This window comes from Pseudochaenichthys georgianus, chromosome 13, assembly GCF_902827115.2.
Source record: "Pseudochaenichthys georgianus chromosome 13, fPseGeo1.2, whole genome shotgun sequence".
NCBI lineage: Eukaryota > Metazoa > Chordata > Actinopteri > Perciformes > Channichthyidae > Pseudochaenichthys > Pseudochaenichthys georgianus.
Window position 1 is genome coordinate 28,764,590 of NC_047515.1, and position 24,067 is coordinate 28,788,656.

General features: G+C 37.7%; 3 protein-coding genes across 3 annotated transcripts in view; 1 reads left to right on the top strand and 2 right to left on the bottom strand.

Annotated features, from left to right (window-relative positions):
• Nucleotides 1–4,470, top strand: part of LOC117457653 (solute carrier organic anion transporter family member 1C1-like) — a 41,437-nt gene extending 36,967 nt beyond the window's left edge. The window contains exons 12-15 of the mRNA XM_034097841.2: nt 474–646; nt 3,263–3,327; nt 3,448–3,565; nt 3,862–4,470. Of these exons, the coding sequence (XP_033953732.1) occupies nt 474–646; nt 3,263–3,327; nt 3,448–3,565; nt 3,862–4,087 (582 nt within the window). The 3' untranslated portion in view covers nt 4,088–4,470. The remainder of the gene's footprint in view (nt 1–473; nt 647–3,262; nt 3,328–3,447; nt 3,566–3,861) is intronic.
• A 9,492-nt stretch (nt 4,471–13,962) lies between these two features.
• Nucleotides 13,963–19,260, bottom strand: bcap29 (B cell receptor associated protein 29). Its single transcript, XM_071205198.1, has 8 exons — nt 19,152–19,260; nt 18,540–18,657; nt 18,234–18,334; nt 16,609–16,756; nt 16,394–16,529; nt 15,731–15,833; nt 15,522–15,622; nt 13,963–15,143 (listed from the first exon to the last, which is right to left on the bottom strand). Exons 2-8 carry the CDS (start codon nt 18,629–18,631, stop codon nt 15,108–15,110), a joined length of 717 nt encoding a protein of 238 aa, XP_071061299.1. The 5' UTR covers nt 18,632–18,657; nt 19,152–19,260; the 3' UTR covers nt 13,963–15,107.
• A 489-nt stretch (nt 19,261–19,749) lies between these two features.
• Nucleotides 19,750–22,406, bottom strand: dus4l (dihydrouridine synthase 4-like (S. cerevisiae)). The gene is made up of 6 exons (XM_034097491.1): nt 22,044–22,406; nt 21,651–21,772; nt 21,352–21,469; nt 20,914–21,036; nt 20,217–20,443; nt 19,750–20,101 (listed from the first exon to the last, which is right to left on the bottom strand). Exons 1-6 carry the CDS (start codon nt 22,133–22,135, stop codon nt 19,836–19,838), a joined length of 948 nt encoding a protein of 315 aa, XP_033953382.1. The 5' UTR covers nt 22,136–22,406; the 3' UTR covers nt 19,750–19,835.
• Nucleotides 22,407–24,067: the final 1,661 nt, after the last annotated feature.

Below are 24,067 nucleotides of genomic sequence, written 5' to 3' on the forward strand. Positions count from 1 at the left end.
TACGGAAATGTCATTTCTGGTGTGAAAACCATAGTATTGTGCTGGATTCACAGCACAATACGGTACATGCCTAAACAGGAACATGTTTTAAAGTTTTGTTTGAATATAAAGGTTACGGTCCGATCTGGGGACCATCACCACTCCTGTGTAAAGTGCAGGATGTCAAACCAAAACGAAACATTGGCTATGTTTCAAGCTTATAACTGAGAGGGTTATTTACTTTCCACTTAATAAAGTGAGATTTGTTTCCAGTTAAATGTTCTTAGATCCCATAATCTAATGAGTGCTAACAAAGTAGTCACATCATCCTTATGTGCCTGGTTGGCTTTAATATTTAAACAATATATTATTAGATTAGTAGATGTTGTGACCAACAACGGTATATGTGAAAGTTTGTATATATATATATACAGTAGGCTATATGATTCTCTATCCACATTTGATAAATACATTCCCACCACACATGTCTCCAGGTGTTCTCTAGCTGTAGCTGTGTCGGAGTGGCTGGGAACTTTACGGCCAGCACGGGGCAGTGCCCTGAGAAGGACGACTGTGACAGGATGTTCCCGTATTTCCTGGCTCTCTCTGTCATCACTTCCTTTATCATCTCCCTTGGGGGCACACCAGCCTACATGTTTCTCATAAGGTCAGATTTCAATTGTAAAAATATAAGGAAAATTAGTAATTATCACTACCCTGCTACGAAGAATCTTATAAGCTTCAATGCTAGTACATCAATTACTTCACTTTTTGTCTGTTTTGAAAATGTAATAAGGATTTTCACCAGATTCTTGATATGTTAACTAGGGGATACTAATTGTTTTCTCTTTTTATTTGTTCTGGTTAGGCCATATTATATGTCAACATTGTGTTGTCATTAAATGTTATGCTGATTACAAACAGATGTATGGCCCCAGTAATACTGTTGACCTCAATACACTGTGTTCTTTACACAGTGAACATTTTCCTTTATTGAACTCCACCAAAACAGAAGTTCTTGTTATTCAATCATTCATTATCATTGTAGAGTATGTCAAAGATATTATGAGAAAAGCAATTATATAGTATGTAGACAAATGTGAAAAAAGTAATAGTATTTTGTCAAAAATATCATGGAAAATGTCAGACTACAGTTTCTCAAAAAAATATATAATAAATGTCACAATGTAGTATTTCGAAAATATCACCCTCGCTGCGAAGGGGACCCAAGTTCCCATCAGCAAAAACACGTGGGTTTGCTATCCTGGCTCCAAAATGGTGGAATGAGCTCCCCATTGACATCAGGACAGCAGAAAGCCTGCACATCTTCCGGCGCAGACTGAAAACTCATCTCTTTCGACTCCACTTCGAGCGATAGAACTATTAACAAAGCACTTATATACTAATAAAGGACTGGCTTACCTAAAGCCAGTTGAGTAGCACTTGAAATGTTTTTGCTCTATGAAACCTGATGTACTTATATGATTCTGTTTTCTTCAAGTTTGTATTTTGTTGGTCGAACACACTTATTGTACGTCGCTTTGGATAAAAGTGTCAGTTAAATGCAATGTAATCATGAAAAAAAGTTGAAAATGTGCAAAAATAAGTCAGTGTAGTATGTCAAAAATGTGCAAAGCATCGTAACATAGTCTGTGTAAAATGACATGAAAAAGTTATAATATATTATATTATATTATTCATAGTATAGTTTGTTGAAAAATGACAGTGGTCAGTGGAAAGTTCAAAGAATAATATGTCGATTATATAATGACATTATAGTGTTTCCAAACATCATGAAGATATGTGGAAAAAATTGCAGAAAAGTCATGGTATATTCTGTGAAAAACATCATGAAATATCACAGTATGGCTAGAATGCATGGATATTAGGCATTGCTTTCTACAAACGAAGGACCTGTTGACCTCTTGAGTTAGACAAAAATCTAGAATTCAGTTATTTTACAACCCAGTTCAAATGCTGCAACGAAGATGGAAGGCAAGAAGACTTGACATGTAACAGAAAGCATATTTATTTACAAGATTTATTAAGAGCCAGCAAGCAGCGAACACAGACAGAGACCCCTAGTGGAGGGGAGGGGGTTGTAACAGTTGGCAACAGGTGTTTTAATTATATGATATTAATGATCTTCTGGCTCCGTACATGTGCGCTTAGTTAAGGGATTTGAGAATACCTGGAATAGTAGGGCCCGAAAATAGGATCATAATAAATAATAAAATCATGATTTAAAATGGCATTAATATGGCACAAAGCATGTATCATAGTTTGCCATTTAATAAACATAGTAAGACATTGTATGAATACAGAAGGCACAGTAAATGTCATGAAATATAGTGCTGTATTCCAAAAAATAGTATAGTATGTCACAAAAAGTTTATAAAGCAATGCTTTTGCTGTTGGCTAAAGCTATCGATAACGATACACAAATCTGCAGTTTAGTATGGATGTGAAATCAACAATAAATGTTTTCTTTATGTGTGCACTGTTACTGTCGCTGCCATCAATCTTATACTGGTCCCCTACATTGTCACCATAACTTGAGATCCCCTGGACAAGAAGATAGATTATTCTGCAACACAGCCCTGTGTCTCCACTCAACACAGAGACACCGTTGTTAGGGTTAGTGAAACAGGCAGGACCCAAATGCAGATTGAACAGAGAAAAATACCTTTATTTCAAGGTTGTAGGTGACAAAAAACAGAACACTACCCTGAGAATACAGTCTCAGCCAAACGAGAAACCAACAATGACAGACAGCAAAAACAGAACTTAAATACACACAAGACTAATCAACGAAACAAGAGACAGGTGAGGAGGGAGGAGAAAACACAGGGGCACCAGGTGAACACAATCAAGTAAACAGGTAGGAGGGAACAGAGACATGGAAACCAAGGACAGATCTAAACAAGACAAAACACAACGCAGACAGATCGTGACAACCGTTCCCTTCATATGACACGCACACACTCTTACACATACTTACACAATTTCCTTAAGCCATATCATCTGATCCTGTTGAACTGCACTGACCTCACTGAACATAAATTGTTGTTAATGTCATGTACTAATGTACTTTCAACCCAGTGCCATACAATGAATGTATCCCTTCATCATGAAATAGTGATGCAACGTGCATGGTTTATATTCTTAGGGTGTCCGAAATTGAGGTTTCTACTCATTGCATTACAATAAGAGTAAGACGGTTACTGAGTTAATCTATAATGGGCTGTTTTTTTCTAAATAGTCTACTATTTTTTTTATGCAGGTGCATCAAACCACAGCTGAAATCCCTGGCGTTAGGTTTCCACGCTATGGCAACTCGTACCCTAGGTAAGTCCGCTTAAACTTCCTCTCTTGAGCTGGTCTAAGATGCAATGCAAACCATGAAAATGTGTTAGCATCGGTTTAAATCCTTATTCCATGTTTCTTCACAATGTTTCCTGCTCACAGCGGGGATCCCAGCACCGATCTACTTTGGAGCAATCATTGACACCACATGTCTTAAATGGGGTCAGAAGAGGTGTGGAGGCTTAGGAGCCTGTCGAATCTACAACACCACTGCATACAGGTAGTACAGTTGAAGTTCTGCGATGAACATGAGACTTTTTATATTATTTTGCAAAGAAAAACAACATGACATTTTAAACTGATTCAGACAAAAACACTGAGCCCCTTGATATTGCCTAGATGGAAAATGATGAACCAACTTTGAAATTATAGAAACTCTGTTGCAATGCTTGCTTCGCTTTAAAAATCATTAAAAGGAAACAATCCTTATAATTCCAGAAAGGTCCTAAGAAGTGTCACGTTTTTTTATTTTGTTTCAGTAAGTAATCATGTGATGTGTACATCTTAACTTCTCAGGATAGCATACCTGGGTCTGACTCTGAGCCTACGGTCTATCTCCTTCATTATTTGCATCCCGGGCTTCATTCTGCTCAGTCGGCAGCTGAGGAAGGAGGAAAGAAATGCCGTCCATGGAGCACTGGCCAACGGCGGAACAGAGCTGGAAGCACTCAGGAAGGAAGAGTTTGTTGTTTCTAATTCTGACCAATCACAACAAACGGCAGACAGGGAGACGCGGCTGTGACAGAACTGACCCGACACACACACACACACACACACACACACACACACACACACACACACACACACACACACACACACACACACACACACACACACACACACACACACACACACACACACACACACACACACACACACACGTATGTATTTATGAATATATTTACACCTATAGTATGTACAGTGATACTGTACACATGCACGCACATTTAAATGAGATTTGCAGGGAATCACATACAATCATCTCATATAAAGCATACATTCTATATTTATACCACTACTGGGCATATGAAGGCTTTGTGAATTTGACAGAAACTTTGATATAACTTCAATATTTCTTGAATGTACTGTATATGCTGTTATTATTTTTCTTATAAAGAAGAGTAAACTATATATTTTTGGTTTTAATGGTAGCACAAGATCGATGGGACATGTTATTTGTCAACCCAGTCTCACGGCATTTCGTGTTCACCAACACGATTTTTAATCTATTGATTCGTGTTCACCATCACGATTTGCCCCTTTTTTTCGTGTTGCACAGCACGATTTTAAAAGCAATGTATTTCTACTGGTAACGTGTTTCGTGCCTGCAGGCTGCAGCACGTCTTTTTCTCCGGTCGGGTCGTGGAAGACCGGAAGCTGTGTGGTTCATAAAAACATGTTCTTACTCAATATCAAGCCACAGTTATTGCTTTTATTTTAAATCGTATAATTTCGGACTTTTGTTGTCGTCTGTGAGGAAAATAAATGGGGCTCAGAGCCTCAGGATACTGAAATCTGTATTTTTTAAATCTTTTTTTCCTTCTAATTTGTTATTCTTTTCAAAATAACACACTGTTATTTACTCACCAATAACACACAATTATCCTTGCTTTTATTTATTGGTTTGATTCCATAATCTCGGGCTTTTTTGGCGTCCGTCAGGAACTGAATTTCAAAATAAATATAACCGGAAACAGACGTAGGCATTTCGAGCGATTACCCAAGATCCTCAGCTAAGGTTTTAAGCTCTCTGATTGGATGTGTTAGCCGCAATGCATGCTGGGAGTTGGTGTTTATATTATATGAAATCCGGAAAACATTTTAAAAGTATAAAATAATACTTAATTCCGAGTGCTCTTGCTTTTCTCTTTGAAAGTCATCACATAACGGCATTGTAATACACGGTTCGGCTGCATTACATATTACAGATCTGCCGTAGTTCTTTATTTAGAGAGCCCTGATGAGAAGACCTTTGGAAAAACTGGAAGAAATGGCGCCGAAACTGAATACTTGACGTGGATCATAAATATATCAACAATTAAACAACATCTTCAATTTCTCTTCACACAATACGTCTCCTTGCAGTATCAACACTAATTCGGCTGACTTTTACATTTGATCTAATTCATAGATAGGTTATATTTACACCATAACGGTGCACAGCTGATAGAAAAGGACTGTAGTTTTTAAAGATATTACTGATTTTCTTTGAATGTAAATACTGAGTCTGAAATAGTATAGCAATATGCTGTAAAATGATGTGAAAGCATGCATAAAACTATACATCTTCAGATGTTGTACATACACACTAATAATACAAAGTTGTTATGGCTGTGTGTACCTTGTGTGCACCTCCTAGTGGTTAAAGCACGTTATTGAATTATTGTTTGTATGTGTTATATTTGATTAAAAGTATAAATATAGAATATAAAAAATCAAGAAGATACTATAAGTGATCTCTACAATAAAACAGTTTAGTGCAGGATGTACAAAGATATTAATAGGAGGAGGTGCAAAACAGAAAAACGGATTAACCTTTATTTAAACATTAAATATTAAATATTAAGCCTGACAAAGTAATTAACGTCTACTATATTGCTTTCCTGCAATGTTAACTATGTTGAAGCACTTATTTTAACTGATATTATACACATTAATTATACTCTTATGTATGTAGATAGAATAAGAAATGTGCAGAATATGACAGTTTAATGGTGGTGGTACACACATATTGATAGATGTCTTGTAATGCACTGTTGAGGAACCTGTGACCCAAGTTTTTCATTCATTGCATAACTACACCGTAGTTGTGTATGATATGTCAATAAACCTTTGAAAATCTTGAAAGGGATGTGCAAAATAGCCATAATATACAGTCTTTAATTAAGTATTAGTAGAGAATAACGAGTAATGAATATACTTTATTACTTGTTTCCATTCATGTCAATTGCAGATACATGTTTAGTCTTCTCAAGCACCAACTATCAAATATCTCTCCTGATTGTTGGCACTTGACAATCACCTTACCTGCATTTTACTCAGGTGTAACTAAAGTCTGATTTAAGGGTTGTTTATATATTTCACATAATTAATCAGAATCTGCAAAGTAACTCAAATAAATGCAGTGGAGTAAAAATACCAGGTTAACCTCTGAATTGTAGTGGAGTAGAATTACAAAGTAGCAATGAGCTGTCATGTGGGTATACATTAATGCTGCGCATTATGGACACAAGTGATTTTCACCCATTTATTAATTATATGTTTTTCATTTGATAACTCCAATGTGTTTAATAATGGCAACTTCTAATTGTGGGAAAAACGAAAACGTTCAGTAGAGACGTCCCATAGAACATGTTGCGAAACACAATAGCCAGCATGTGTAGTTCTGGGGGGGTGTTCGATTCCAGTTTTGGATAATCTAGCGTGGTTTCGTTCCATTTCACACAGCTGTTTGACGCTCTGCGTAAGGACTGTAGTCCTAAACGATAGCTGGGGATTATGGGTAGTGTAGTGTCTTCAGCCATCCTAAACTCAGAAATGTTGACAATCGCAATGATGTTCGAAATGTCCCTTATAGGCCTACGTCTGTTTCCGGTTATTTTTATTTTGAAATTCAGTTCCTGACGGACACCAAAAAAGCCCGAGATTATGGAATTAAACCAATAAATAAAATCAAGTCTAATTGTGTGTTATTGGTGAGTAAATAACAGTGTGTTATTTTGAAAAGAATAACAAATTAGAAGGAAAGAAATATTTAAAAATACAGATTTCAGTATCCTGAGGCTCTGAGCCCCATTTATTTTCCTCACAGACGGCAACAAAAGTCAGAAATTATACGATTTTAAAATAAAAGCAATAATTGTGGCTTGATATTGAGTAAGAACATGTTTTTATGAACCACACAGCTTCCGGTCTTCCACGACCCGACCGGAGAAAAAGACGTGCTGCAGCCTGCAGGCACGAAACACGTTACCAGTAGAAATACATTGCTTTTAAAATCGTGCTGTACAACACGAAAAAAAGGGGCAAATCGTGATGGTGAACACGAATCAATAGATTAAAAATCGTGTTGGTGAACACGAAATGCCATGAGACTGGGTTGGATTTGTACATACTAAAAAAAACAGTTTGATCCTGAAGACCAGCACTGTTTTTATTCCTGTCATCACTCGTGGACAGGAGGATAAGTGGCCTTATAAACTAGAGGCACTACACCAAATTCAAACAGAGAGGATAAAATAAGGCCTTAAAAAAAAAAGGAACTGATGATTTCAAACAGGTTATGTATGAGGGAATGGAAATATGTATTTCAATAACGTTCAGAAGGCTTGTCTGATGTTGTTTTGACGTGTGCCTCCCCTTACGAAAAAACACTATAGTATTACTATTGAGAATTACTATAGAAATACCACAAAAAACTGCAATAGTATTTCTATGGTGTTTTGGGACACACTATAGATAATTACTTTAGTAATACTATAGAGTTGGCTATGGTGATCTTATAGTGAAGTTACAGTTATACTATAGTGTTTCCTGTAGTATTTCTATGGTTTTTCAGCCACTATAGGAAATTATTATAGCTATACTATTGAGTTTTATGTAGTATCACTATAGTGCTTTATATATTATTTCTATGGTTTTTTGGAACACACTACAGCAAATTACTATAGTAATACTATAGAGTTGGCTATGGTGATCTTATAGTGAATCTATAGTTAATTAGCTTTAATAATGATGTATTCATCCCTATAGTAAGTATGATATCAACAAATACAAGTTAGCAAGCAGAGCAGTTTCAATTTGAAAGATAGGGACTTTATTAACAAAATAAAATACATTGTTCACAGAATATGAATAACTTAAATGTAAAAAATGTACAAGAACAATTTCAGGCCCGAAACAGAAATGGTTGGGCAATGAAATTAAGGGAAAAAGTGTCCCAACCCCTATATATAAACACATTTCACATTCATATACTTACAACCCATGCCTCTCCACCAAGTCAGAGAAGCAAACTTTGACAAGTTTGAGGCTGGTCTTCTCGGTAAGAATGGCATTAGTTTGCAGTTCATCAAATACTTCTGGAATTTTCTTCTTAAGTAGATCAGTTAGGCCATTCAGAAGAACTGGTTATTGGCTGAACAAAACAATAAGAGCAAGCACAGCACAAAGTAAAGTTCTGATCTGTGTGATTTTTTGAAACACAATTTAACAAGCATGATACATGTATACCTGAGTTTGACAGACTTCTCTTAGGACAGGCTGAAGATCCGGTGCTTCAGAAAAGTGCACTTGGAATCTGTCAAAGTTACTGATGTTCTCACTTCTATCAACATCTATAAACTCTTGGAAGTCTGTGTTGTATTTTAAAATCCTATCCAGGACAAATCCAAATTCACCTGTTTCTTCCAGGAGATGGTTTGTGCTTTGGATACTGTAGATTATTCTATTAATTTCCTTTTTGCTAGGACTTTAACAGATTCCTGCAGCTCATTCCCGCTTCCTGTAATTATAAAAAAAAGACAAATTCATCCTGATGTTGACTAATCATATTATGCCAGATTAAATTAAATGCCATCATCTATCATCTTCTAGTTAAACCCATTAATACACACCTTATATAAATTATAAGCAGTATGGTAATTTTAAGTTAATTAACTTCACCCATAAAGACAACTTCTAGCGAAGCACAGGGGATATTCTGCTCAGCCTCCAGTGGCGTTTTCTCCTGGAGGCTGGGAATTTCTTCATATTTTTTATTTGTATTAAAAAACATCTCTCCGCTGTTGTCAGTGAGTATTTTTACAAAGACTGAAACAGCGCCCCTCTAAATTAATGTGTGGTGAAACACAGTATTGCACGCTACTCACTCTATACTACACCCGCAGTCCGCTGTGTCAGGGACATGTCAGGCCTTTCCCTTCCGACCAATCAAATAATCGGAAGGGAAGGCCCAACGTGCAGTGTTGTGGCGCTGCATCTCACATACACAAGTTGCCAGTGACAAGAGGCAGATATGAAATCTCCCTTCTACACAATATAATATTTGCAAGTATAGAGTAGTGGCTGATGTTTTAGTCAGAAACAGGTAAACTGTAGTGTACACGTACTACTAATAACTTTAGTGCGAGTAAATTACGTATTTGCACTGTAAGAGACTGTATATCAACGCAGCCTCTGTCGGTCTTCTCACTTGCACTTTCCCGCCACATCTGGCCGAACAATGAAACCTAGCCAAAGTAGCTAGATAGCATTAAACATATAGCTGCTAATGCTATCAATATAATGCCGATTGAAGAATGATGGTCACAGAAAAGAGTGTAAGCTACATTAAGTCAAGATAAAATAAATATAATAAAATAGAAGAACGGCTTAAAGGAAAATAATTGTCATCCAGGCAGCTAAACTCAAACAATAGTTAGCTGTTCAACATTGGCAAAACATATTTATTTAAGTTTAAAAATATGTATTTAGACCCCTAGCTTGCTCACATTATGACAACATATCTGCTCACTTTGTGAGAGACAGCAAGCGCATTTCGTGGCATCTGCAGGCAGTGGCAAGTCCTTCCGGCATATGCCACAGAGGCCGCTACTCTGTGGTAGCTGTGGCAAGTCCTTCCGGCATATGCCACAGATGCCACAACTTGCTGAGGCATCTGCCGCTGCTCAACGGGAGTTGCCACAAGATGCCAGAGTAAGAGAAGGTTTACTGTAGCTGCCACTCGCCTTCCGTGGCAAATGCTGCTATTTAAACCCGTATTTATCGTGTAAAATGTTGCTGTTTAGGCATGACTTTATCGAACTGATCTGTACACAGGACTGATGTGCGATCTCTGTTTTTCAAAAAGAGTATACATTATCATTTCTATTCAATTTTACTTGGAGCATGGTTTGCTAAAATAAACAAACGTGCTATATTTATGATGAAATATTGGCAAGTGAGGGTTGCAACGCCCTTGGCAATTGTCGCTTCTTGAGGGGAGTTTCCACTGCTTGCTACGATAAACCAGGTGTAGCCTATGACTAGTAAAGACAAATAATTAACAAATAAATATCTGTATTGACACAGCAACGTGTACACAGATGTTATTAGACTTGGCTACAGACTTAGGGCAGCTGTAACTGATTGCAGTTGCCACTGCTAGTGAGATGCTAAGGTTTACTTTATAAATTAGCCAAAGGACTTATATTTGCCCCATGCCTTCAGCAGCAGCAGGCCATTCACTTTGATGTTATCCCGTTATGAAATGTCATAATTTCGACAATAAAGAAATGCTATAAACGTTATCTTGCACGTTTTATCGAACCATCTCCGTTTCTAACTTTCTATATATTTAAAAAGAGATCTCTCTCATCTGCGTGCGGGGGCGGGGCCTCACATACATGCTGCTGCGCTGTGCACACTCTTATTATACATCCATGTGTGCACACAGTTCTGCCGGTAATGAATATTAGGATACATTTTGTGAGGAAACTTTTCCACCAATAATTCCAATAAGTATTCCAATATGTATTCACTTCAGGTTTACGAAAGTAACTGTATTCGGATTAGTTGTTTATCAAATGTAACGCGAGCTGAATACAGTTACGCTACTTGTTTTTTGTATTCTGATTACGTAACGCCGTTACATGTATTCCGTTACAACCCAACCCTGTGTACAGATCATCAGTCCTGTGTACAGATCAGTTCGATAAAGTCATGCCAAAACAGCGACATTTTACACGATACATACGGGTTTAAATAGCAGCATTTGCCACGGAAGGCGAGTGGCAGCTACAGTAAACCTTCTCTTACTCTGGCATCTTGTGGCAACTCCCGTTGAGCAGCGGCAGATGTCTCGGCAAGTTGTGGCATCTGTGGCAAATGCCGGAAGTACTTGCCACAGCTACCACAGAGTAGCGGCCTCTGTGGCATATGCCGGAAGTACTTGCCACAGCTACCACAGAGTAGCCGCCTCTGTGGCATATGCCGGAAGTACTTGCCACAGCTACCACAGAGTAGCGGCCTCTGTGGCATATGCCGGAAGGACTTGCCACTGCCTGCAGATGCCACGAAATGAGCCAGGCCCTACTGCACTTTGTTAAAAACGTTTTGTTTCTGTAACTTACCTAGAGTTACGGCCCCTACACACGGCGGCGTGCGTTGCCGCTTCAACGCTTCTACCCATTCACTTTGAATGGGGTGACGTCACGATTCGCCGAACTGCATTCTGGTAGTAAAGCGTAGCTTCTCTCGAGGTGCTCGCTGCAAAAGTAGAGCAATGTTCTACTTTTGCCGCCTCGACGGAGGCGTTAGCCAATCAAATCCCTCGTATGTAAATCTGACAGTACAAGCAGTAGCCAATCAAACCGGGTGTATGTTGGGAGAGCCAGACCGCAGTCATTTCCCATATGTCAACAAAAGGAGGAGAAAATGATCGTGGCGGTAGGGAACATACAGGGATACAAACCGGAGGAGCCAGGCATGGGGGGAGGTGGCAGAGACAGTGGGGGAAACTGGTAGGTTTTCGCTTGTTTGGGGAGTTTATATCCAGTGTATTTCGTTTGAATGGACAGCTAGCAATCATAGACAGTATATTTAGCCAGCATGGATGTAGCATGAATGCTTTGTATGTCCGGGGCGGGACATTCATGTGGTTGGTTGTTGGTCGGGCTGCTCGCGTTGATTCCCCAAGCTCAAGACACGCCCACCGCCAAGCGGCAACGCACGCCGCCGTGTGTAGGGGCCGTTAGACTCTCCTCTGCTGACATCCATCCTCCACAGCAGCCAGAGGTGAAATGGCAGTTGGGACATTTGATGGACAGTTGGACAGTTGAAAAATGATACATTTGAAATAACTCAACCGTGATTGGGCAGGACAGTGCCCAATGACAGTGTCCAATGTTAGCCCAGTGTTAGTCAAAACTAATGTGTTGACTATGTGCATTTTTATTTTTTCTACTACACTGTGTAAAATAGTTCAGAAATGACACTGAATGTGTTGAATTGCCTTTGACACAGCAGTGTGTTAAAAAAAATGACATTAATTCTAGGAGTGTAATACTTTTACAAACACTATGGTAATAATATGCATTCATTATGACAATATCATATTACTATAGGAGTGGTCTATAGTGTGTTCAAAAAACAACTACAGAAACACTATATATTATACTATAGTTATAATATTTAAAATAATATAGGAATACTACAAAGATCTAGATACATAGTATTACTATTGAAATATTATAGGGCTAATAGCTAGTAAAATGGCACTACAGAAAAGACTATAGTAATACGATAGCTGGTGAAAAATACTACAAACATATATATATAAAAGAACTCTACAAACTTACTATAGGATACTATACAACTCTTATAGTAAACTATAGTAATACTATAGTTCATTTTCGTAAGGGTCATTCACTCAACAGTTACCTCTCTAAATAATGTCTCACATCTTAAACATATCTGAATGCCATTTCATTTGACTTGTAAAGGAATGGAAGTCTTTACACTCACTTAGAAAAAAAGTTAAGTCTTAATTTTAGTCATTTACTTTAGGCCAACGTGTAATTGTATTGCAGTTTGTGTTGTGCGCTTTTTGGATGTGAACTTGTTCCATTGGTACTCATACGCTAAACATGGAAATTGTATTTTTGTGAGTTTTGCTTACCCGTTTGTCTAATGGATGCTCCTCCATTTTGCTTTTAGACAACACAATTTCTAAATATGGTATTGAAAAGGAAAATAAATGTCATCAAGAATAAACAGTACACAACAGTCTGTCACAACGCTGATAGCTAGTATTAGATAGCATTTGCTCAGAATATCTCTCACTTTTGGAGGCAGACTTTTTTAACAGCCATTTTGTTTAAACCGCTAGTTGAGGTCAATGCTTGCTAGTGTCTGCCATGTGATGTGCCTTAGAATAGGCAGAATGTGTACTGTTAGAACGTTAATGAAAATATAAAGATATACTGTATGTCGTTTTAATCTTTAGGCAAAAATATTCCTCCGTGTGTGACCACAGGAAATGCCCATTTATGTTTCTGCTGTGAAAAAAGCCATTGCTATACATTATGTTTCACTGATCAGTCTGTCTTTAGGAGACATTTGTTTTTTCTTGTGTATTTTTGCGTGTGTATGAACTCCTGTGCCAAAACCCACACATATAAATATCATGGTCTATTCTCAGGTTTTTCAAACAATTCTGTTAAATAAAACAGCTTTATCCCATAAGAAACCCATTTTCTTGAAATCCGTCAAATCGCCTTGCTATTGTATCTCATGACAATTGTTTAGTATGTACATTTATACTAGCATATTATCATTTTGTAAGACTTTATTTCCACAATGGATGTGTATCATTTTGTTAACATTATGTGATATTGTCTTTTACATTCAGGTTTAAGTTTCAGGCACAGGTGGCCACTATACAGACTCAGAGAGACGTGAGGAAGGAAGTCGCTATCAATCTCAGTGATGCATTTGCTTGCATCAAAATAAATCAGAATATATAGTTTTCTGGATTATTTTTGTAACATTTCAAAGAATATCTTAAATGTCATACTAAAATAAAACTTTTAATATCCAATGTGTGTTGTTGTTATTCATTTGAAACAAGGCACAACATAAAGAAAATGATCTTTATTTAACAAAGTGAACATTTACCTTAAAGGCACTTTCGTCGGATTTCCGAAGAAACGTCCAAACTCAACTTAAAAAGGCATTTATGCAACCTGAAAGTAACTTTTGTGAGCTCAATATCCTTATTTATTTATAAAAGAACGACGGGGAACATTAAGAACCTCAGTTTCAAGGCTCTTTCTGGAGAAAGGTGATATAACAAAAAACATACAGCCCCTTTCAGGAAGCACACAGTAACTCCCCTGGTGCAACTCTCACACTATTATACGCATGAAACACACAGTGCAGAAAATACACAACAAATCGGAACGTTCAAGTTAAGACGTGTAAACCTTCAGTTAGATAATAAGATTTCTATCCCTACAGATATACAGTTTCATCCACAGATCTATTACGTCAGATTTTCTTCAAGTCAAGTCTACAACTTTAAACTAAGCAAGAAACCAAAAGAATAACAAACGTATTTACTGTACGTATTTATGTTGGACATCTCAAAACATAATTGAGATGTACATATCATCAACCGGAATAAAGCAACATTTATTGAAGTGCAACTGTACATGCAAAATATATTTGCAAAGACGGACATTGCATAATGTTGTTAAAGTGGCAGGTGTTCCTGCTACAGTAACACAAAGCAAATCCTCAGTATCAAAATACATTCATAGCTGTACTGCTCAAGCTTAGTTTCAACACATGATGGACCCTACGCTGTGCCCTTTGCAAAACTAATGCCACAAACCATAAAACAGCCCAACTTGTTGCACAATTCTTTAACATATGAAGTGCTCTGTGATCAGACTTACTGGCTAAACTCTCCAATTACAGTCCCTCGAGTGATGACTAGGAAAAAAAAGCAATTCTCTAGATCAAAGCGCACAAATCAGAAACAGGACACCATTAACATTACTCCAAATAAACCAAAGCTAATCTGATGTCCTGATAAAAAAAACCTAACTCCATGCTTTAAAAACGTTACTGTGATCAGCAAATGGCTTTACCTCAGAGTGGCACATTCTGGTATTGTGATATGCACTCTGACACATGGTGTTATATGAAGGTAAAGCACCTGGTGCAGTGGCTCTGTCCTGATTGGGTTAAAGTCAACCTTAAAAGGGACTTTACGATAACTAGTCGTCCTTTTTGGTTTCACCATCTTGAAGATTCTGGAATGAAAATGAAAGAAAATGCCAGTTAAAGTGATATAACATTATGTAAAGCAACATTAATCCATTGGGGTTTTCACTAACCTTTACAGATGAAATGGTAAAATCTAAATCTAATCCCTTGATCTTCTTTAAATGTAATTCTTTAATTATAATTAACAGTATTTGTATGTCAAAACATAGTACCTAGCACTTAAGGAAACGTACTTTTAGCCGATAATGAAATGGACAGGCTTCCTAAAACTTGAAATACGGAGAAGCCTCCCACCTGCCTGATGATGATGATGATTAGGTTTAACTGCACTCTGAAACTGTTATGTCTAGGTAGCGAATGACCCAACAAGTCATTATCCAGCTGTATTTAAGAGCAAGCATCACCTGGAGCTCCTGATGTTCTCTCAGCAGTCGGTCGTACTCCCTGGCGAGACCATCTGTCTGCTTCTTCATTACGTCTGCCTCGGACTGGGACTTCTTCACAGCTAAAGGGGAAACAAGCACACATGAACATAGGGAAGCCACATTTTAGACGATGTGTGAAAATCATTTAACATGACGGAGGATATTTGCACATGTACATGGATATTTACCATCTTCTGAGGTCTTCAGCTCCCCTTTCATTTTCTCCACTTCTTTCCTCAACAGCTCCATGCCCTCTGCAGTAGCCTTATCGCCCTTCCCCTCCATCAGAGTCTGAAAATGATTATCACAGTTACAGTTATTTGTCAAGCTAATTGCTACGATAGAGATGAAATGTTCACAGTGTGTCTTCACATTTAAAGATGGTTAATGAAGGGAAGCAAACAAAGCATGATAGATAAGTGTCTCAAACATAGGTGGGGTCAATTGTGTGTGTCTCTATATACAAGCAAAACACAAACAGATGGTTGTAAATGACAGGGTTTTGGACAACACAAGGTACATTAACTAAAGTGTGACTGACCACCCATTGGCCACTCACCTGGACAAGAGGATTGGATGTTAAAAGAAAGAAAACACCCAGGAATCTGGCCTGGAAATGTTTTAAACTGTCTCACAATGTCTAAAAAGAATCTCCACTGTAAGAGGAGTTTAAATTATAAGCAAAAAAAGCAACTTATAAATTCCAACACATTTTGTTTGCTTTTAGAAGTCACGTACATACACATTGTTCATTAGAAGAGTGGCAGACTTATCAATTGTCTGACGAAGATTTTGCATTATAATATAAAACGTATTTAGTGTAGTCAATGCCGAACCAATGTGGAGCCTACCTTTTTCAGCAGCTCATTGTCCTCTGTGCATTTCTTGGCTGCCTGGTTAGCGTTGTCAGCCTGCAGCTGAAGAGCAGCCGTGCTGCCAGACGCTGATGCCAGTTGGTTTATCAAGGTGACCACTCGCTTCATGACCCTGCAAAAAGACAGTGGGAATTACAGGGGTCTGGGAAACACATTTTATATGGTATCAGTATAAGACAACAAAGACTCACAGCCAGAGGAAGACAGCAAAGCCAGAGATGTAGAGGTTCCTCTGGGCTCTGAAAAGCTTCATGTGGAGGTGATCGAACATGTTGGGCTGCAGCTTGGCATCGGAGCCAAGATCTTTAGCTGAATATTTTCTCACCTCACGCACAGCATCTAAAGAAAGACAATGACACAAAGTTAGACCTTTTATACTGGGGAATTTTGATGTAATTCTCCATACAGGCAATTAGGGTTGCCAGAAACTGACCATGATCAAAATCGATTATTCGTCAGCCCTGGCGAATAATAATCGATTATTTATTATTATTTTACTGGAACATGTTTAACAGTACAAACAACAAACAAGCATGTCATCACAACGACGTGGCCTTGAAGTGAAGTTGGTAATGGCCGGCTGTGCTGCGTCTTTCTCTGTAACCTCTTTGGCGTGCTTCGCACTCAAATGCCAACGCATTGTTGAGGTTGAGCTGTGATAGATCAACGTCTTTTCGCAGAGCTTGCATTTAACTTCCTTTGGACTTGTAAGTTCGAAGTAGTTCCACGAGGAGGAACTCTTTTTACTTGCCGCTTTGTTCATCTTTAGTCGCACGTGTGAGGGAGAGGGGGGGCGGGGTCGGTGTGTAGCGTGCTGCAGCAGCAGTCTGCTCTGCACGGAGGCTTCCTCCAAGTTTACAGTAAAACAAACTGGTGGTGTGACCAATGACAATTATTAATACTATTACTATTATTAGCATATATATATATATATATATATATGGTTGAAACTAAGCCAGAAAAAAACAAAAAAAAACAAATAATAAAAAAAAAAATATATAAATAAAATCGATTTTTAAAAATAATATTCGATTATGGAGACTGTAGCGAATATTCGAATAATCGAATAATCGTTGGCATCCCTACAGGCAATATATTTGAGAGAGTGCAAGAAAGTGGTTTGATGAACCTTAATGATAATATATTTCGGAGTCCAAAATACATACGTAGTTATTTTTGTCCTTTTTTTAAAAGTAATTTGTAGGGTAGACATCTCTCATGTTGTGCAGGTTTAGTAAATTGGGTAGGTTAGTCCAAACATATGAATACTTAATGTTGCCCATCATTTTTCTGCTTAACCTTACTTCAGTTTTACCATTTGTTTATCATCACATGACTGACAGAAGATTTAAATAAACGTACATAATAGGGAAGAACAAGTCAGCAAAACTGTGTGGTGCAAAATCATGTGAAGGTGTATGTTAAAGACAATAGTAAAGGGATGCTCTGCTCGATCTGAGTGACGCTCTGCCTGTTGCTGTGTATGGCTCAGGGATTCATCCAAAACATACTCAGACCAATAGTGATGGCAACATGAGGTAAAGAAGTGTCTGCCTTATAAAATACACACATTTTTGGGACCAAATGACCCCCAAATGACTAAGATTGTTAATATCGTGGATAACTCTAATAAGCTTTAGATTATCAGCAAACCATACTTTTATTTATATATATTTTTAAGAGGATAACGGTGTCTGTAGGCAGTGTTGAAATTAAATAGGGGACAACTTTGAGGGTCCCTGTCCCCTATATGGTTGGTTATTATGATAAATCAACATGAAGAAAACATTCTGTTCACACTTCATGTTTTACTTACCAAGGAAGAGAACAATGAGTATTATAATCATTGTGAGAAACACTTTGTTCCAGAACCTCGACATACAGCTCCAGATCCTCAGCTGGAAAATACTCTGCCATCTGTAACCACCATAAACACAAGCATTTATTGACACTGACTCCTCCATTATGCAATAACAATATTTTGCAAAATCATTACAATGCCAGTATATTGTCACAGCAAGGTGCAACCCTTACCCTATCTTTCAGTTGGGTATTTTATGAGATCATGTTGTGATAATACAAATATGAACTACATGTAGGGTTTTGGGAGACTACTACTTACCTCCTGGCTGAGATGAAGGGTAAACAGAGGATGACAAGAATGCCCATCTCCACATAGAGAAAGAGGGCCACAACAGTCCATTGCAGCGTCATCTTTAGTGGGAGCTTCTGAAGATAACCTGATAAAATATAGACACGAATGCTATCAGGAAAAACAGGCAAGACCTGGGTTGTGACTTTACAGAACAAAAAGGTCAGTCAGAACAGTTGGGAGGTTTAGATAGCGCAAATGACTTTAATTCCACTTCGACAACAATGCGACCTCAGTTGAGAAATATGTATCTTAAGCTTCTTATCCACTCTGTTCACAGTTCACAATACCTTAACGTAAACTCATGCAAACTCACGTCACTGCAATCTACATCACACTGCCACAAACAGTGTGCTTTGTACTTATTGCAGGCACATATACAAAACATATTATTTCACTCTTTACATCATAAATCCAATGCTTCGTAAATATAAGCTAACGTTATCTTAACTAAAAGCTATCGTTAACTATCCTGGCGATAAGGACATAGCCTAAGCTACTGTTAACAAGCTCAACACTTTAAAATGGCAAGAAGGTAGAATGTTTTGTGTCAGAATTCAAAATTAAAGATGTTCAACTTACCAGCAAATTACTAAAAATACGAATTAAAAGAGAGTAACTATAGTAACTCCTGAAATCAGCCAGAGAAAGTTTATAGGCTATGTCTGCGTCTCACTTCCTGTTCCTGTGGTTTCTAAGGCGTTTGTTAAATATCCAACTTCCGGTTCCCTTTCTTTTCAGAATAAAAATATTTCATTGGCAGTTATCAAAAATCACCAGGTCAGAGAACAGTCGTTTGTTAATTTCTTTTGTTACAAGGCAAACAATATACACATAGCAAAAGACAAAATAAGCTCTGTCGCCTACCAGTATTACCTTGTACTTATTTAAATTGTATTTTCTAATGTAAGAGACTGCTAATAAATAATATAAAGTCAATCCATGATGCTGACTTGGAATATTGCACTATATTAATTTGTTGTGATTCTGTGATATGTATGTATCCAATGTTCCACGTTATGTATATTTTGTGAGACGAAAAAAAGAAATCAAGCGTCAGTAGTATTCCTCACTGTTTAAGACAAGAAATTATTACAAATGAATATATTCTACAAGATACTGATAAGATCTGGCTTCATGGGAGAAATTATCAGAATAAAAAAGACATCAGCGATTCACCTCAATAGCTTAGCAGTTTTATTTGGCATACAAAAAGACACAGATACAAGAAAATGTTAAAATCTAAAATATCGCATTTTAATATTCTCATGTTGCCAGATCACGCACCAACCCATATGTGTTTTGGAGGTAATCTATGACAGCTGAGGTACTGGATAGAGAATTAAAAACTTTTTTCTCAGGCATGGAGCTAACCCTCTCAAGCATGTAGATAAGGTGTTGGTGGAAGCAGGTGAATGAAGTGCCCTGCTCTATAGCCATGTCGACCCAGTCCCATATACACTCCAGAGGGGCATCCTCGTAGCCACTGAACATGGCAGGGTTTGCAAGCAACCCCCGTGCAGCCATAACACCTATAAAGAAAATAAAACAAGAAATTAGCAAATTCAAAAGGAATATTGTCATTATTATTGTCTAGATGTATTAATGTACTTGTTCAAGACTGGGATTTGTTGTAAACAAACATACCATCGACACCAGTGAGCTGGTGAATGGACTCCACATCACGAAGGTACTTTATGTCCCCATTGGCAATGACAGGGATGGACACGCTGTCTTTGATTAACTTGATGGCATCATAATGGACTGTCTGGTGGCGTTCTTCTGCTGTGCGGCCATGAACAGTTATCCACGAGACTCCTGCTGATTCAGCCTTCTGGCACAGATCTACTGTCTGCCTCAGGTCCTTGTGGATTCTGTGGGTGAAGTTTATTTTAATTTTTTCATTAGTGGTATATAGGTTTTTACCATGATTTTTAACACATCAGGTCCCAGGTACGGATTCTACATGTAATTACATGTATTGATTATTGAAATATGTATGTAAAGTATTAAACATTAATGGATTATTTACGACAATGATGGTGTAATGTGTCTTTTTAAGTATAGACATATAACTTAAACAAACAATCTTGATCCAAATCCTTTAAACCTTTAAATATATATTCAATTTTGACCAAGAAGAAATCATGTCAGTACTTTTTAAAAGTTCCTTTTTAAAAGAGGAAATTATTTTCATGTCAGTACTGTCAAAAAAGTACTGACATGATTTCTGACTGGCAATGTCTCACAGATAATGATGTAACTGTAATAAGTGTATATCTGCCAATATATAAGCCTTGTAGTGTAGCTAAATACATATTATAAGTGGGTGAAGGGTGTTTACCTTATTTTAATGGATGCTGTGTAATTTGGATTGTCTACTTGGTTTCGGACATGTGTGACCATGTCTTTCACCAGTTCAGGCTTGTTGATGAGGCATGCACCATACCCAGCTGACGTAGCCCACCTGAAAACACAACAACAAAGTTAACCAAACAACCGAGATAAAATATTCGGAAACATCTTCAAGCATGCTTAGTCGTCAAAGGGTTAAAGAGATTTTTTTTGTAGAACTGTCCTTCAGCGTAACACTTAATTAATATTCAAAATAAAACCATAACATAAAAACAGAAACATACTATTTTGTTATTCTACTAGAAGTGAAGAAATTAACTAAATGTGAGCTTTTGAGCCTCTATAAAATCCAGTTGATGAAATAATAAAGTTATACAAAAATGAACTGAGCCCATATTGTATCAGGGCCTGCTGTCAGTGACTGTACCTCTGGGGGCAGCCACAGTTGAGGTCAACTCCGTCTGAGAAAGGAGCTACCACACAGGCTGAATCAGCCAGAGTCTGGGCATCATGGGCAGCAAACTGCACTATCAGAGGCCGGTCACCTGAGGAGGAAAAGCAATAACACACAACTGTAATACAAATCAAGTGTCAACAAGACATTTATTATACAGGCAAGATTGACATATTTGTGTACAAATGCTAATCATTTCAAAGTGGCCTTGCTTGGAGCAACACATTACAGAAACACAATGATTACGCTCACATTTTAATGTTGCCACTCACTTGCATTGGTAGTGAATTCACTGTCTCTGGCTTTGACTGATCGCATGAAGTCATCAGCCACTATCATTGGGGTGAAGCAGATATCACAGTTGTATTTCCTCACCAAGGACCTGAATGCAAGCCTATGAAACAAATACTTTATTAAGCATGGTATGCAACAGACACACAACAAAGGGCAGTTGTACCTTCAGCATGTCTCATGTTTAAGGCAGGACACAGAGCACTTCAAACTGTTGTAAAATTAGGAAAAATAACGTTAATTGCTTAACCTTATGCATTTATTTGGACGTGTTTTCTTATGGAATTTCACGTGGTTAATGGTTTACTGACGTTATAAGCAAAAATAGCTAAATTAATAGCTATCAGTACATCATAAATACAGCCTCCACTTACTTTGAATATCGTACCATCGGAGCACATATTTTCAGGACCTTTCCCTTTTCAAACATGTCCATAATACTGCGGTTATGGTTAGAAGTCTCCATTCTTCACATGTAGTACGGTCTAATAGCCAGTTAGCATAACAAGCCACAAGCTATCCAAGAGTTTAGTTTAAGGAAAGGTTCTGTCGTTGCATCTATTTCATTGTTTCAAAGACAAGAACAGAGTGAAAATACGAAGTAAAATCCCACACAGTCACATACAGCTACATATTTTGCTAGGGTTACTTCGTATCACTTATAAACAACGATACTTTCAGTCCACATGCGGAAGATAAATGTAGGCGTGTTTACGACCTCTGAACCCATACGTCATACATGTATCGATGTGTACGCCTATGTGTGTACGTCTATCTTTTTTTTCTTCAAAAATCCTTACCATAATCTATCAAACAATTTAAATAGTTCAGTTTGTTTAACATGCAGTCATTTTGTATTAAGAAAAACATATTGAAACCCTTGAAATTGTGTTTTTTATATCACAGCGATATACAGTCATGAGTTCATCATGCAATGCTGCTTTAAGGTACTGTGGGGAAGTGTCGTTTTTTTAGCTTTTGATTTACTGAAGCGCACAAAAAGCCTAAGAATGAGTTTGTGTACTGTAAATTGGCTCATTACATAATGTGTAGGGACGTACAAACTATTCCAATGCCATCAAGAAACAGGGCATAGCTGGTTTGATGGAAATACGAACATTACATTATTTTTGACACTATATTTACATGAAAATACAATATTTTGGCACCTTAAACCTAATGGAAGACAAGCTAGAGAAAATATATTAAATGCTGTGGGTTCATTGACACTTTATTACATCTAGTTACAATACCATTTTGAACAGCCTTTTCTAACTGATTCACTCAATACTTAGCAGGTTGTGCAAAAGCATCTCCATTGGTGGAATAATGGGTCAGATGTGTAATGAAAAGGGAAAAGTGAAATACACTGAGGAACCTACTTTCATCAGGTCTTAGGCTGCAGTCGGATAGTTTAAAAATCAGCTCCTAAATTCTAACCCTATCGTCTATTCCTTGACCTCTGAGTGAAACGTCACGGGGTTAAGGGATAGTGGATAGGAGAATTCAAACGGATTTAGGGCTGCAGTCGAATAGTCCAAAGATCAGCTCCTAAGTTCTAACCCTATCGTCTATTCCTTGACCTCTGACTGAAACGTCACGGGGTTAAGGGATAGTGGACAGGAGAATTCAAAAGGACTTAGGAGAAGAGACTGCGGTACTTTAGAGAATCCGAATGCACTTTCACTATCCGACGTGTTTATGATGCGCCAGTGGACGTCATGAATGTGCGTCTGCTGCTGTGGGGGAACTATGGAAACTACAGTTTTCTATACAGCGGACTACAACATGGATGTTTAATAAGAACGAGGGACGACTGTGAACTCATCTGGAGACTCTGCACAGTGCTCTGATGCTGCTGCTTTGCTTTATGAACGTGGACAACAGAGAAACATATTCTTCAGGACCAAAGTTGGAATTGAAATAAAAAAGGAAAGTGAAACTTCTGCTCGTCCCCCTCTCCCTCCGGTCCACATTAATACCAATGATCCCAATACGTATGATTGTATGAACTAAAGATCTTAAATCAATACAGATGTATTTATTATAAACGTTAGTCCTTAACATCTATCACTGTGTATATCACCATTCAAACATCTTTTAGAAGTTGAACAGACTCCACACAGCTCAGTGAAGACTGTGAAATGTTGACTTTATTTGATCATTTCAGTAAAAACTAACGTTCATATTTCTCTTTTTGATTATAATACTGATGAACGTTCAGAACAAAGCACTTTGGCAACTTACCACCTACGTTTTAAAATGCTTAATAAGCACCGTAACTTTCATGATATCATTTCTCGGTCATAATCGGTTGTTTCCGTGAACGGCCGACTGTTGAGTGACGGCAAATGCTGCGGCTGCAAGGCATTGTGGGGCAGCATTTTCGCTACTCCTG